Source organism: Solanum pennellii, chromosome 5, assembly GCF_001406875.1.
Source record: "Solanum pennellii chromosome 5, SPENNV200".
NCBI lineage: Eukaryota > Viridiplantae > Streptophyta > Magnoliopsida > Solanales > Solanaceae > Solanum > Solanum pennellii.
The window spans coordinates 42,381,589-42,397,663 of NC_028641.1; the positions used below are offsets into that span (position 1 = coordinate 42,381,589).

The 16,075-nt window shown below is 39.7% G+C and overlaps 1 protein-coding gene across 1 annotated transcript; it reads left to right on the forward strand.

Annotated features, from left to right (window-relative positions):
* Positions 1–12,566: 12,566 nt before the first annotated feature.
* LOC107019507 lies at positions 12,567–13,028 on the forward strand. The gene has a single exon (XM_015219983.1). It carries the CDS (start codon positions 12,567–12,569, stop codon positions 13,026–13,028), a length of 462 nt encoding a protein of 153 aa, XP_015075469.1.
* The last annotated feature ends 3,047 nt before the right edge of the window (positions 13,029–16,075 follow it).

Genomic DNA, 16,075 nt, shown 5'->3' on the forward strand with positions numbered 1-16,075 from the left:
ATATATATATATATATATATATATATATATATATATATTACATAATGATATAATTATTAATATATTTTATAATTATTAAAAAATCATCTCCAAAATATTTTAGTTCTAATAAAATATTTAGACAACAAGTGTGATTTAAATAATAATTTACAATTTAGGTTAATTAATTTATAATTGAAATAATTATTTTATTTTGTTAAGATTAAGAGGCTCATTAATTAATTTACGTTAATTCATATTTTTAAGTTATGAGTGAAATCCTTAAACCCTTTTGCAAACTAAGCTTTGGCCCCTTTTTCTTTAAATTTCAGCAGCCCAATTTAATTCTCCTTCAGCCCTTCCAATTTGCAATAGTTGTCAAAGAAAAGAAGCCCAAGAACAATTTTTTTCAGTTTCCCACCAGCAAATAGAGCCGACCCATCCCTCTTTTATTACCCATGACCCCACCCATGCTCCTTGTCTTATTCTAATCATGAACCCAAACACGAAGAAATTTCAGCGAATAGGGAAATCGCGACACGAGCGCAATTTTAATCGTGCGCATTTGTCCCCCCTCTCATCCTTATCCTTGTCGTACGGCATGATCCAGATGTTGCAATCTTGTGGTTTGCTCGTCCTTGACAAGAAATCGGATGGTCCTCCTCAGCAGTCCGTAGCAAATTGATGAATTTGGTACTATTTACAGCTATCCAATCTTATCTCTTAAGAAAATTGGAATTTCAATTTTGAAATTTGACTTTTTTTCCCTCTCTTCACCCCCCCCCCAATTCCGAACCCTAATCCCTTGGTATAAATAATCCTTTTCTTTTTGTGTTAGGGGGATTTTTTTGGGGTGTTGGATGGATTTTGTATAAAAATATAGAGAGAGGACGAAATTTTAGAGGAGAAAAAGAAGGTTTGGTCTTCACTTATACAATGTTTGGAAGAAGCATAGTTTAGAGAAAAATAAAAAAATTTATAAGGTTTCAGAAAGAAAGTTAATATTTGAACAAGGAGCATTCTCAAATAGTATCCGAAAGGACTTAATTCTCTTTCCGTTCCGTTTCCTCTTTCACGCATAGATTGCCGGAGTTCACAGAATCTCATGCGGTTGTGGTGAAATTTTATCTCTGTTTCGTCTTGTCCTACAAGCTGCCTATAAGAAGGTAACACTTCTCTCTCGATAGCATTCGCTTCATCTTTTTTTTTTGGAGTTGATATTTTTGATATTGGAAATGTGTATCAATGGTTGTTTGTTGCTACATTAGTTGGTTGGTAATGTTAATAAAAATACATGTGTTCTCGGCTAACTTGATGGTTTAACCTTACTGCGAACTAAAGCTATTGCCACCTTGCGGATGATATTGTTGCTTTTACATTCTTTTGTTTGAATTTGTTACAACAGTTGCTTCTCGTTTGTCTGTCTGCCTATCTAAATGTAGTTATGCATCTGCCTGTTTTTGAAGGGGATGGTATTTTCCACATTGTGCTCTTATAATAGCATGCGTCCAGTGCCTATATATATCTCGTTCAGATAGGAAATCATATCATGTATATTCCGTTAAAGTCTAATGGCTTGTTTCTCTTGTTCGTTTTGTATGTCTTCACTTGTTTTTGTTTTCATTTTTTCTTAAAATGTAAAAAGACCCTTCATCGAAGTTTGCCAAACTCTTTAGTTAATTGTAATTTTTTTTAATATGCTTAGTTTTCATTTTAGGAGCTGACCTCAATGACCATCGTGGCCACTTAGCATGACTGTGTTAACTTGTCAAATTGCTTAGTATGTTATGGGTACATATGTCAAGAGTTAGATAATGTAGAGTCGATTTTAACTTTAAGTATGGCTATTTTTTTAGTTTCACAGCAGGTTTCGACAAAAGGTTCTCAAATTCTTATTTTTTTATAGGCTTGAAAACTATTTCTAAATCAGTTAACTATTAGGTGCCTTGTTATTTTGCTCTCTAAGCTATAGTTTGAATAATGTATGATGCTATTAATCATGTGAAAAATCTTTGTGCTTAGTAATATATATGTTTTTTACTTTGTCATAGTACGAGGTCACTGGTTTGATTGTCTAATCCCATCTAAGTTTCGTCTAATGCTTGGAATACATGGGTCGTGTTCATTGTCCTACTTACAGAAATATTATTTGTTTTAATTCCTTAGGCCTAATAAAATTTGTTGCTTGGGATCTTCCACTTTGCTCAAATTCCGAGTTCGTCATGAACTCCTTCCCATATCGCATTTTAGAATAGCCATAAAGGATTAAATATTCGTTTTCTTCGGGTCTACAATTCCCCCCTTTTTCCAGCTAAGCACTGAAGAACAGATTTTTGATCTAAAATTTAAAGATGAGACATTGAAAAGTTGAAGTTTTGTGGCCAAAAACCTATATTTTGTATTTATATTATATCCTATTTTGTTTGGCCTAAGGTCTTTGTAAGTTTACTTATTTTATTTGATTAGTCTAGGAGAGGTACAAAGGAAATAGGTCAAGGGCCCTAAAAGGCCAAACATGTCCAAATATCGGTCCAGGTGGACAGATAACCCAGATTTGAGCTCAACTCTCTCTCTCTATCTCTCTCTCTGTCTCTCTCTCTCTCTCTCTCTCTCACTTTTGTTTATTTATTTGTTTTTACATGTGGCTAGGCTAATGTTCGAATGCACCAAGTTCCCCGTGAACACCTTAAATACTTTATCCACTTAAAACCAATAAATTTTGCAAATAACTCACTTAGATAATAATTAATAGTTTAACTCTTTACCATTCTAAACTTTTTTTTCAAGTTAAATAAAAGTCTAGCCAAACTAAGTTAGATGTTGGATAACGACATTTGTGGATATTTTAAGTGGCGAGTCTAAAAAAGTCGAGAAGTCTTCGAAATAAATATTTTTCCTTTTAGTAATAAAAAAGAAATGGCGACTCCGCTGGGGATTACGGAGGATTCTAACCTTAAAACAAACATTATTTAGCTATAATTTCTTATATGTTTACTTTATTATTATAATTGTTGCATTTTAATTGTATTTTTCCGCTAAACGGCAAATAGATGCATTAGGAAAATGAAAATTACGTGGCTTTCCACAGCATTCTTCAAAAATACACAAAAAATTATTTGGAAGTATCAAAGAAATAGTTGGAATGCGTTCATCCAACATTGTTTGGTAGCTTCACCGTGATGTTTGTGCTATTCGGGTAACCGTCAACTTGAAACCTATTCTAGTAAGCCTAAGCTAGAGTGAAACCAAAACAAAAATTAAGCATTAACATAAGACGGCTTAATACCCAAGGTTGATTAAGTCCATTTAGTAGAAAACCGCAAAAATCGTGTCTAAGGTCTTCGACCTCACGATGGATCATTTTATGTGACATTTGAATGATGTACGTGTTGAGACCAATTTGGGGTGGGTAAACCTAACTAGCTTTTGTTTTGTATATATGGATTGCTTTCCAAAGTTTGACATGGTTATATCAGCGCCACCTCAACTCACGATGTGGTATAATAATCTCGACGGGGATCATAGATGGACTATCAACAAATATGTAGGTGCTCTGATAGAATTGATCAACATGAACGGTTGGCCGGAAATGTTTGAGGTCCTCACAGGCTACCGGGATACCCAACTAATGGTGTACCGAGTCAGAACCGTCGAAATCAACCCAACTTTGGAGAAAATCCGAGACTGCATAGACACGGTTGGCACTAGGATAGAAAGGAATGCAAGAAAACAAGAAGACATCTTTATCCCTAATAAGCCTTATGTAGAAAATATTGCTGACTTGTCCGGGTTAGCAAAATACTTTGCCTACTGCTGCCAAAAATCTGATGTAGTTTTCAGAGATCTTTACATCCAATTTGGACGTGCAAACTTTATGCCACGTACAACCGAGAGTTCAAGGGCTCTTACAGGGAATGGAATGAAATCCGTCCTCTGGCATTTGCTATTGCGTTGTTGGGAACGATGGTCTTCCTCCATGGTCCAAGTTTGAGTATCAATACCCGAGTTATCACACTCGCGCATACTTTGTTCAAAGGGTATGAGAACAAAGGGACAATAAATTACTACCCTTTTGCTCCGGTCATCTTGTCCGATATGTATCGAGCCCTGGGAAAATTCAATGAGGGGCATTAACTTCCAAGGATGCAACTTGATCCTTCAGTGGTGGATCCTCATCCATTAGGTAAGGGTGATGAACTCGGGAGCTGCATATTGTCGACAACAAGAACACCCTTGAAGATTTGAATCACATGTTGTAGTGGGCGAATATGGACAATCGGAGAACAAGGGGGAGATGGGCTTAGATTTTCTCCGAATTGAGAGAAGAATATCTCCAATGGATGCTTAACCGTTTCATCTCTAAAGAAGTCGTCATGGAGATCCACAGACAGATTATGTTTCCTCTACCAGGTATTTGGGGAATTCTCCCTTACGCACCCTTTCGAGTCATGCGACAGTTCAGGAGGAGACAAACTGTACCCAAAGAGGCGTACTATTGCACTTATGTAAATGATATTAGAGGCGATTGAGTGAACAACACATTTGAAATGTTCAGAGAATGGAAAAGTGCCAAGCGTATGGACAAAGACACCATCTCTCTTGACCAATTCAACACTGGATATGACAATGGTTACAAATAGTGGTTGAAGATGGACATACAAAAAGTATCCTCCAAAATCTCGCGCAGCTTTTGCAGCGCAACGGACAGAGAAGCCAAAGAAGTGGTCGAGCTACAAGAGGTAAAGAAAGAGGCCCAAGAAGTGTACGCTAAGTTTGTCGAGAACCTTGATACTCTTGAGAAAGCGACTCAAAAGGTGGAAATACTAAGGCGTGGTTATGATAATTTTGATACCTAGATCAAGGATAAAATCGACAGGATACGATACGAAAGCTCGGAAGACAAAGGACGCCTGGGTGAAGGATTCTTGCTCATGCTGAGATATATGTTTCAGCAATACAAGAATCAGGGGGACGGTGACGGAGTAGGACCATCTGGAGAGACATAGTGGATTTGTCCCCTGTGTGGGTTTTTCTATATGTATTTGTAATTTTAGCCCCTGTGCAGGACTGCCTTTATTGTACTTTCGTACATTCAAATGGCCAGTGCTTTGGTCTATCTTTAATGTTTTATGTTTTATTTTCCCCTTTGTAAACATTATTATTCACTAGTGAAATTTATTTTGGGGGGAATTGATTAATTGGTTCAAATTTACACGTACATCATTCAAATACGCTAGGCCTACCCTTGGCACAAAACGGTACCTCTATAAATGTTAGGACACGATATATGTGTTATTGATTGCTATTAATGAGATATTGGAAACCCACTCTCTTCAAGAAATTTCTAAAAAAATATACAGAAGTCAATATCACAAATGTACGACTAAAATTTTTGAGTCTTAAGTTACTCACTCAATAGACAAACCTCATCTCCAAATCCTAAAACACTACTCTACCGTCTCAGGAAAGGCTAAAATCACTGCTATGGCAAAGGGTAAGAACATCCAGATGGAATTCACTAGAGAAGAACTACAAAGAAAGATCAAACAGATCACTTGAGAAATTCAAGAAGCCAAGGAGGAAGGGCTTAGAGTCGACATGGTCAACACAATCTACAAAACTGCAACCGTGACGCTAGATGAGGATGTGACATTAGAGATGAAGAGAAATAAAGATGTTGAGGTGGAGACGGAGAACTTGCGAGAGAAGTTTAACGTGCTTCAGTTGAAAGTGGAAGAAAGAGAACTGAGAGAGGCGAGGATAGAATCGGAGACTGCTGCTCTGTTAGCTAAAAGCATGTAACTTGATAAAGAGCTTACAGTTGAAATGGAAGAATTCGCCTCCATGAGAAAAAGGATGGCTGCGCTGAGGAAGAAAAACAAAGACTTCCATAGCAACATGATTGATAAACTTCAAAAACGCTTGAAAAATACCCTGTCTACGAGCAAAGACTAATAGTGGTCCTGATAACACTCACCCAGAAGCGACTGGGGAAGGCGACGACGAGGAAATCGTCTACAAACCTCCATTCCTTGGCCGTCTGAAAGGAGGAGACTATTGTTGCAATAAGAAGGGAAATGACTAACGTGTCGTCATCATTTTATCTTTTAAAAAAATTTCTATTGTTGTTTTTCGATTTCCTTGTAATCGTAATGAACGAATGAATGGAAATGTTTTATCTTATACTCGAACTATGTTGGGCCTAAATTCTCCTCATGAGATACATAGGCAGCCTTCCTAGGCCCGGACCTTATTTTTAAAAAAAAATTATTCTCCCTCTTTATGCTACGAGAAGATACAAAGGCCAGATCAACGGACGCTTGAGGGCAGCTGCATGAAGGCCTTAGCTCAACATGATTTAGCCTTTCTGAGACAATGTCAAAATTAAAACAAGCAAACTCCTGTTTGTTAAAAAATGTATTTCTTTCTTACTTGTGAGTTGGAGATGTCCTAAAACAAAGCATCTTGTGTGTTTATCTGCTCTCTGTGTGATATTATGCATTTTGCATTCTTAATCTGCACTGACAAATCTGCCTTTGAGTTGTTTTCCTTCTCAGGTACTTTGAAACTGATTTACGTTCAATCAAAAACTGGCAGATCATCCCTATTTCACCAGATCAAAAGGTCATGCAGATTCCTTCCCTAGACAAAGCTCAAACAAAGAAGAGACTGATATGGGGGTATAATAGCAAAGAAGTAAGTCTTACTGATGTTGTGGTTACTCAACAAACCATAGCAGACCAGAATGAGTTGATTCTGCAGCTGATGCAAGTGATCGCAGAAATTAGAGTTGAAATACAAAGGAGACAAGATCTGCCTCCGAAAGGATTTGCTTTTAACGCTTCTGATGGGAGACCTCCAATCTACTTCCCTTCTTCAAATATGGATCAAGCCTAGAACCAGCCATCCACACCTTCTCACAATCCGTCAATTATAGATCTGACTACCAAAAATCCCCAATATGCTTCTGCATCGGACCAAACTCCACCTCCTCTACAAAACAACCATCCCCAAATTCCACCACACCCTCTAAATACCCACCATCAAACTACTCCACCACCGCAAAATCAAAACCAAATTCAAAACAAAAATACTTTCAATCCACAAACACCCAACCACCACTTTAATCATAATTTTAATCCGCAGACTTACCCACAGAATTATCAAACCGCTAAAAATTCCTAGAGACCCTATGTAGCTCCACCCTTACCCAAAAGAACCACTTTCCAAATTCCATACCTGCCGAGCACGATGTACACAGTTCTGAGAGGAATCATTATGAGGAACAGGAAAAGGAGTGGAGGGCAAAGGAAAAGGTATAGGTCTACATAAAATAAGAGATCAATAAAGCCATGAATGAGCTCCAATGCGTCCCTTATATCGCCGGGCTTAGTTATGAAGACTTATGTATTCATCCAAATTAGGACATTCCAGAAGGGTTCAAGATCCCAAAGTTTTAAACTTTCGGAGGAGTGGGCAACCCTATGGATCATCTGAGAGCCTATTGTTATCAGCTCGTGGGAGTTTGAAGGGATGAAGCTTTATTGATGCGGCTCTTCAGCCGTAGCCTGTGCGGAGAAGATCTTGAATGGTTCACATCGATTGAAACCCAACAATGTCCCAGCTTTAATGCATTGGCCAAAGATTTTATCATTCGATTCGCTTACAATGTAGAAATTGTTCCAGATCGGTACTCTTTGGAAAAGATAAAGCAAAAATAACCTGAGAGCCATAGGGAGTTTGCCTATAGGTGGAGAAAAGAAGCGGCGAAGGTGAGACCATCCATGTCTGAAAAGGAAATTGTAGAAGTGTTCGTGCGGGTGAAAGATCCCAAGTATTATGATTGAATCCTGATGCTCGTAGGCGAAAAATATGCCGAGATAGTCAATGTTGGCGAGAGTATTGAAGATGGGTTGAAAACAGGGAAGATAGCCCGTGTTGCTGCATCGCCCGGATCATCAGGAACGCTGAATAAGAAAAGAGAAGAAATCGATGTTGTTTCATATGGGGGAAAGAAAACTTCCAGAAGCTCGTCATATTCCCAAGGTCGTTCTCGGCCTTCTCAAAAATCCTACCAAGCTTGCTACACGCAAGCTAGTCATCCCAATAATCCTCCAATTTATCGGAATGCTACCTCCACTTATCAAAACTTCCAAGCTCCACTATACAAAAGTCCACCCCCAAATTACCAAAATCCTTCTCCCATTTACCGAAATCATCCTCCACCCTACGAAATTCCATCTCCCAACCAGGGCATTTCTCCCAACTGTGCTAACGTGCACTCGAGCTATCGATCACCCCCTCATGCGTATCAAGTCCAAGTTCCACCATATCAAAATCCCCACCCGAACTACCAAGCTCCAATACATAACTACAAGACAAACTCATATCCTAGAAGCCAAGCCCCCCGTCTGAATACCAAAAGTTATCAACAAGTGCCTCCTCCCCAACAAGGCAGTTGTGATCCTCTTTGACTCAGATTCGAGATGAAGCCTTCAAGTAACTTCAATTCTCTCAAAGAAAGCCGAACAAAGTTGTACGAGTGACTGGTTGAGGCTGGATATATCCATCCAGTGGGGCCAAAACCCGTGGATATCAATTCGAAATTCTAAAGGCCAAATCAGAGATGTGCTTATCATTCCAATGGTATTGGGCACGATACTGAGGAATGTATCAACATCAAGCACAAGATTTATGATTCAATTGACCAAGAGGTGGTTTTCTCCAACCAGCTGCACTTAATGTCAATATCAATCCTTTGTCGAATCATGGAGGGGACAACATCAGTATGATAGAAACAGACGATAATTCATGTGGGACTAATGTGATAACTCCAATCATTCATGACGAGTTGGAAAAGGTTGTAGATTTCTTAAGTGTCAAAGAGAAGAATGATTTTGTTATTTTGAGACCCTGCAAAGTTTGTTGCCTTGGTGCCATAAAAAACTCTTATCAAGATGAATTCGTGATTGAAACTCCGGCTGAGCAAGGTATGAACCAATCTGGAAGATGTTATACTCCTGAGGAGCTTTCTCTCGGAGGTCAAAAAAAGGATCAGGCTAAAAGGCCAATAAGCGAGGGTGAGGTAGAGGAGTTCAGGAGAAGAATGCAGTCGAAAGATTATTCTATTGTCAAGCATTTGGAGAAGACTCCAGCATAGATTTCACTGTAGGCCTTGCTGATGAGTTCTCAATCGCACAGGAAGGCTTTGATGAAGGCTCTTGATGACTCGTATGTGCTCATCGGCATAAGCAGCGATAATTTAGCCGCTAGGATAAACCATGTTATTCAATGGCATCGAATTAGATTCTGTGACGATGAGTTACCTTTTGAAGGAAGGTCACACAAAAGTCATTACACATCAATGTCGTATGCTGCAAGAAAGTCCTAAATCACATTTTGGTGGATGATATATCTTGTATGAATATTTGCCCATTGTCGACACTGAGGAAGTTAAGGTTTGACCTTGGGAAACAAGTACAAAACCTAGTCAATGTAACATCCTTTGTTGGGGATCAGAGAGATATGTTGGGAGCGGTGAATTTGATCACTAAAATGGGTCCGGCAGAATCCAGTGCACAATTTCAAGTCTTGCACATCGACACCAGCTATAACCTTCTTTTGGGAAGGCCTTTTAATACATATGGCGGGAGTTGTCCCTTCTACTCTGCATCAGATGATAAAACTTGTTTGGAAACACGAATAGCTGGTTATTCATGGAGAAGGGAGTCACTCCGGCAGAAAGGCGTCGATCATTGATGAGGTATTTCGAGGTACTGATTTCTATACGATGGAGCCGCTAATTGCAACCGGTGAAGACTTGGCCTCACAGCCTCTCATTCCTTCTGTGTATAAGGGGATTTCTACTATGATGTTATAAAGAGGATTTGAACCAGGTTTCGGATTGGGAAGGAATTCCCAAGGAATTGTTGAGACCATTCAAGTTCATGTCAAAGGGTCAAGGTATGGATTGGGGTATGTCCCCACTGATGAGGATGAGAAGACAAAGAAGATGAAGGATGAAGCATGGGCCAAGCCTATCCCACATATTTATCAATCCTTTCCAGTCCGTGAATATGCCAAGCAGGAGGACCTGGGGGAAGGAATCTGTGGCCTTTTTGAATAGATTGATGCTATCATTAAAGAAGAAGTGGAGCTGACAGGATTCCGTGATGCTGAGCCATGAGAGATGCTGCAGAACTGGACCTCCACGCCAATCCTGATCCCCCAAACTCCTCAATAGGAGATAGTAATTTTATGCATATTTAAATTGTTGGTAGCCCGGAGGAGGCCCGAGACCCACCATTTTTAATTTTTCTTAACTGTTTGAATTTTTAATTTTCCATGGTGATGTTTAAAAAGCAACATGGCCCTATACCATGGCCAAAGTTTGTATAGTCCAATTTGAATTAAAGCCTATTTTATTTTAAAATTTTTTTATTTATTCATCTGTTATACTTTGCTTTCCTAACTTTGTTTGTTTGTGCTTTCAGTAATATAAGTTTTAAACCTGCCAATGTCATGTCATGTCACGAGCTGAATGAACAAAATGAGGCATGTGATGGTGAGTTTGATGATTACGAAGAAGTAAGTGAGCAACCAGAGTATGTCGCCAAGGAATTTCGGCAGTTTGAAAACCAGTATAAGCCAAATCTAGAGGAAACGAAAACGGTAAATCTTGAAGACCTAGAGTGCGTTAAAGAGGTTAAGATCAACATTAACTAAAATGAAACTCAAAGAAAAGGCCTAATTCATTTGCTTGCAGAATATATTGATGTATTCATCTGGAAAGTAGGTGAAATGGTAGGGTTGAGTACTGATGTTGTATCTAATAAACTATCGATTAATATGGGGTTCGATCCAGTAAAACAAAAGGTTCGGAAGTTCAAGCCCGAATTGAGTGTAAAGATTAAAGAAGATATCACCAAGCAGATAGAGTCTCGATTGGTATATGTGACTCAATACTTGACCTGGTTGGCCAATGTTGTTCTGGTCGCCAAAAAAAGACGGGAAGATCAAAATTTGTGTCGACTACAGATATCTCAACAAAGCTAGCCCTAAGGATAATTTTCCATTGCCGAACATTCACATTCTGATCGATCACTGTGCGGAACATGAAATGAAGTCATTTGTGGATTGTTATGCAGGTTATTATTTGATTCTAATGGACGAAGAAGACGTAGAAAAGACAACTTTTATTACACCTTGGGGTGTATATCATTACAGAGTGATGCCATTTGGCCTCAAGAATGATGGTGATGCCTATATGAGGGCTATGACAACAATATTTCATGACATGATTCATAAAGAGATTGAGGTGTATGTGGATAACGTCATAATCAAGTCCCGCGAGAGTTTGGACCACTTGAAACTTCTAAGGAAGTTCTTTGATCGTTTGCGTCGTTACAACTTGAAGTTAAATCCCGCCAAATGCATTTTTGGAGTTCTAGACGGTAAGTTGTTCGGATTTAAAGTCAGTAGGAAGGGTATTGAGCTCGATCCTTCTAAGATTAAAGCAATTCAAGAGTTACCTCGGCCGAAGACTAAGAAGGAGGTGATGAGTTTCTTGGGGAGGTTGAACTACATCAGCCGATTCGTAGCTGAATCAACCGTGGTGTGTGAGCCTATCTTAAAGATGTTGAAGAAGGAGGCTCCGACAAAGTGGACTGAAGAGTGTTAGATTGCTTTCGATTCTATCAAGAACTATTATCAAATCAACCAGTATTGGTTCCACCATGAGAAGGTAGTCCGTTGTTACTATATTTGTCCATCTCAGATAGTGCATTCGGATGCGTACTCGGTCAACACGAAGAGACAAGAAAGAAGGAAAGAGATATCTATTACATAAGCGAGAAGTTCAATCCACATGAGTCGCGTTACACTCTGTTGGAGAGAACGTATTGTTCTTTCACTTGGGTTGCCCAGAAGTCAAGACATTATTTATCTACTTATGCTACATACCTTATTCCCGTAATGGACTCGCTGAAGTATATCTTCCAGAAGGCGATCCCGACCAAAATATTAGCTAAGTGGAAAATGCTTTTGAGTGAGTTTTATATTGTGTATGTGGCTCAGAAGGCGATAAAAGCACAAGCCTTGGCTGATAATCTTGCAGAAAATGCCAATGATGAAGAGTATGAACCGCTTAAAACTTATTTTCACGATGAAAAAGTGTCATTTGTTTGTGAAGATATATCTGAAACATACCCCGATTGGAGACTATTCTTTGATGGAGCGGAAAATCATGAAGGTAAAGGCATTGGAGAAGTCTTAGTGTAAGAGTCTGGTCAACACTATCCCATGGCGGCTAAAATCCGTTTTAATTTCACGAACAACATGTCCGAATATGAAGCTTGTATTCTTGATTTGAGAATGGCCATTGACATGAACATCCACCAGCTATTGGTTATTGGAGATTCAAATCTGTTGATTAATGCGGTTAAACGAGACTGGGCCATGAAAAACTAGAAGGTTATACCTTACGTACAATATGTGCAGAAGTTATGCAAAAGATTTTGTAGGATCGAGTTCAGACATACTCCCAAAATACATAATAAGTTGGGCGATGCTCTTGCCACCTCACATCAATGATTAAACACCCGGAGACAGATTATATTGATCCCGTGGATATAGAGTTGAAAGAGCATCCACTACATTGTTTCCATGTTGAAGCAAAACAAGACGATTTTCCTTGGTATTTTGATATAAAGAAGTATTTGGTGTCTAGAACTTATCCCAAAGATGCTATCTCAAACAAAAAGAAGTCGATACGCTGTATGGATCTCAATTTCTTTTTAAGTGAAGAAGTCCTTTATAGGAAAACTCCATATTTGGGTCTTATGAGATGCGTTGATGTTGTTGAAGGTGCAAAGCTTATTGAAAAGCACCTCAAGCTGCAGGAGCCATGGCAACGCGGTCAGGTCATCTTCCCTCGAGCTCCAGGATCGTGGTTGGCGTTCTCAGGGCGTCACACCTTAAGTTTTGGAGGGTTGGGGGGCACTCACAAGACATCGTCCCTCATGCTCCGGGAACCTGGTTGGCATGCTTAGGGCGTTGTGCCTCGAGCTCTAATAGTAATGCAGGCACACTTAAGACGTCGTGCCTCAAGATCCGAGAGCCTTGGTGGTGCGCTTAGGGCGTCGCGCCTCAATCACCGTGAGCTTGGGGTGCTAAAGGTGCTGCTCCTCAAGGTCAGTAGCCTGGATGGCGCGCTAAGGGTGTCGCGCCTCATGCGCCAGGACATTGGGTGATGCGCCTAGGGCGTCGCGCCTCATGCTTTAGAATTCTGGGTTGCATGCTAAGAGTGTCATGCCTTAAGGTCTTGGATCCTGGGTAGCGCGCTGAGGGCATCACACCTCAAGCTACAGGTGAAAGGGTGGCTCCCTCTAGGAATTGCTTCTCAAGCTCTAAAAGCATGGTTAGTGCGCTCTGGATGTCTCACCTCAACCTTCGAGAACCAGGTTGGCGCAGTCAAGGTGTCGTGCCTCAAGATCCGAAAGCTCGAGTGGCGGGCTTAGGGGATCGTGCTCAACTTCCGGGAGCCTGGTTGGTGCGCTCAGGGCATCGTCCCTCAATCTCTAGAAGCATGGTTGGTGCGCTCTTGGAGTCGCGCTACATGCTCTGAGAGACAGGTTGGCGCGCTCAAGGGTGTCTTCCCTCAAGCTTCAGGAGTCTGGGTGGATCTCTTGGGGCGTCGTGCCAGAAGCTCCAATAGACTGGGTGTAACACTTAGGATGTCACGCCTCTAGATTGAGCACCTTGGTGGCATGCTCAGGGCGTCGTACCTCAAGTTCTAGGGTGTTGGGGGGCGTTCAGGGCTATGACTCAAGCTCTAGTAGCCTGGGTGGCGCGCTTGGTATGTGGATACATACACAAAAGAACAAAGAGTCTTGTTCAAAGACAAATGGTTTAAGGACATGAAGAGATTCAAAACAGAAATTGAATTCTTCAAATGGTTTGAAGCTACAGGCCAAATCGGTGAAACCAGTTCATCGCTTCAAGTCCTAGTTAACAAGTGGCACACTAAAGACAAAGTCGTCGAGAGTATTAGTCCGCCACTTGAAGGATTAAACATCCCTTACAGGAAGGATGTCCTTGAGGCTGCTCCCTTCAAAAAACCCTCTTGTACACAAAGAAAAGGACTTTCTTACTGTTGAAGAGATAAACAAGGTCTTTGAATAAAATATTTATGCTAACCAGGTCCTTCATGTTGTTTCAAAACAAATTGAAGAATCAAAGTATAATTATAGCGGTACAAGCCAAATTGGAAACAAACCCAGTTCATCCAAAACAGGTTTCAACTTAGAAACCAATCCTATCTTCAAAATCCATAAATTTTCCCCAGAGGATTTTCCCAAATCAACCAGTGAATTCAATAACTCTCCCGAAATCCTTGAAAGGATTAGTGATCAACTTAAGAGAATTAAGATTTCTCAGGGTGATAAAGTGGGAGTTATAAAGGATACACTCCCTCATTCCAAAAACTTTTATCCCAGACCTTCTTTTCCCGACATCCAGTTTGAAGAAAATAATATGCACCCCCAGAGTGTTGCAGATGGTACAGGTAAAACAGAATGGAATATAGATGGTATGGCTTATGGCCAAATCTATAACAAACTCCAAGAAATGGGCATGAATGTCACAGCCTACAAGTGGAAAGGTACCACGGATAAGCAAGCAGCTAACAGGATAGTTGCAGGATTTGCTGGTACCTTAAGAAATTGGTGGGACAATTATCTCACAGAACATAATAAAAATGAAATCCTTAATGCTGTTGCAAGCAAGAATGTTGTTAAGACTGAAGGAGGTCAAACTACTACTTCTTTAGAGGTAGTAGAAGATGCAACGGCCACCCTTCTTTACAGCATTGCCAACCATTTCGTGGGAGAACCACGACTATTCCAAAACAGAAGTTTAGAAATATTAAACAATCTTTACTGCAAGAAATTAACTGATTTCAGGTGGTATAAGGATATGTTTATAACTAAGGTCATGTTAAGGGATGACTGTAACAACGATTATTGGAAGGAGAGATTCCTTAGTGGATTACCTCCTCATTTTGCAGAAAAGGTTCGATCCAAGATAAGGGATAGATGTGATGGAAAAATCCCATATTCAGAAATGACCTATGGAGATCTTACCAGTTTAATTCATTTCGTAGCCATGGAGCTATGTACAAACTTAAAGCTAAAGGAACAGCTTAAGAAAGATAAAAAATTTTCAAGTAACGAGCTTGGAAGTTTTTGCCAAGACTTTGGTTTCCCTAGTCTAAAACCCCCTTCTTCAAAGAAGCCCCAAAAAATGAGCGATCAGGAAAATCGTCTCCGAAGAAGAAGTCCTCTAGAAAGAAAGGACAATCTACAAGTAAGAGAAGCAAGAAAGCTTCTCACAACACATCCGAAAAATGTTGGACTTGTGGAAAATCAGGACACAAGTCTCCTGATTGTCCTGGAAACAAGAAAAAGGGAAAAAAGATCAATCTTCTTCAAATAGAAGAAGAAACTAAAGAAAAGTTTCCAACCATTTTATACGAAGAAGAAAAAGATTCAGAATCATCTTCAGAAGAAGAAGAAGAAACTGAGGACGAAGAGTTCCTCAATATTGCTCAAAACGATGCTCATGACAGTGGACATGAATGCAATTGCCAAGGGGAATTTTGTCATTGTGACAACCAATCTATTAGAGTTCTCTCAGAAGACTCTGCAGAAATCCTTTTTGCTACCATTGAGCACATCAAAGATGATGACGCTCGGAGAAGCTATCTTCTAGAACTCCAAAAGCTTGTTACTAAGCAAAAGGAGAAGGAAATTACAAAGAATTTAACCCCTTTCAGCATGAAACAAATCATGCAAAGATACTCTAAAAAGAAGGAAGAACCTTCTATTAATGATCTTTGAGCAGAGGTAAACCTCCTCAAAGAAGAAGTTTGAGAAGTTAAATCTAGACTTCACAAAATCGAAATTGATGCTTTAGCAAAACAATTTCTTAAGGATACTGAATCCTCTCTTAAACGAAAAGATATTGCTACTTCAGATAATGAAGAAACTTCTGATCAATCAGCCCCTTCCTCGCCCAAAGGTATTGATGATGCAGGTAT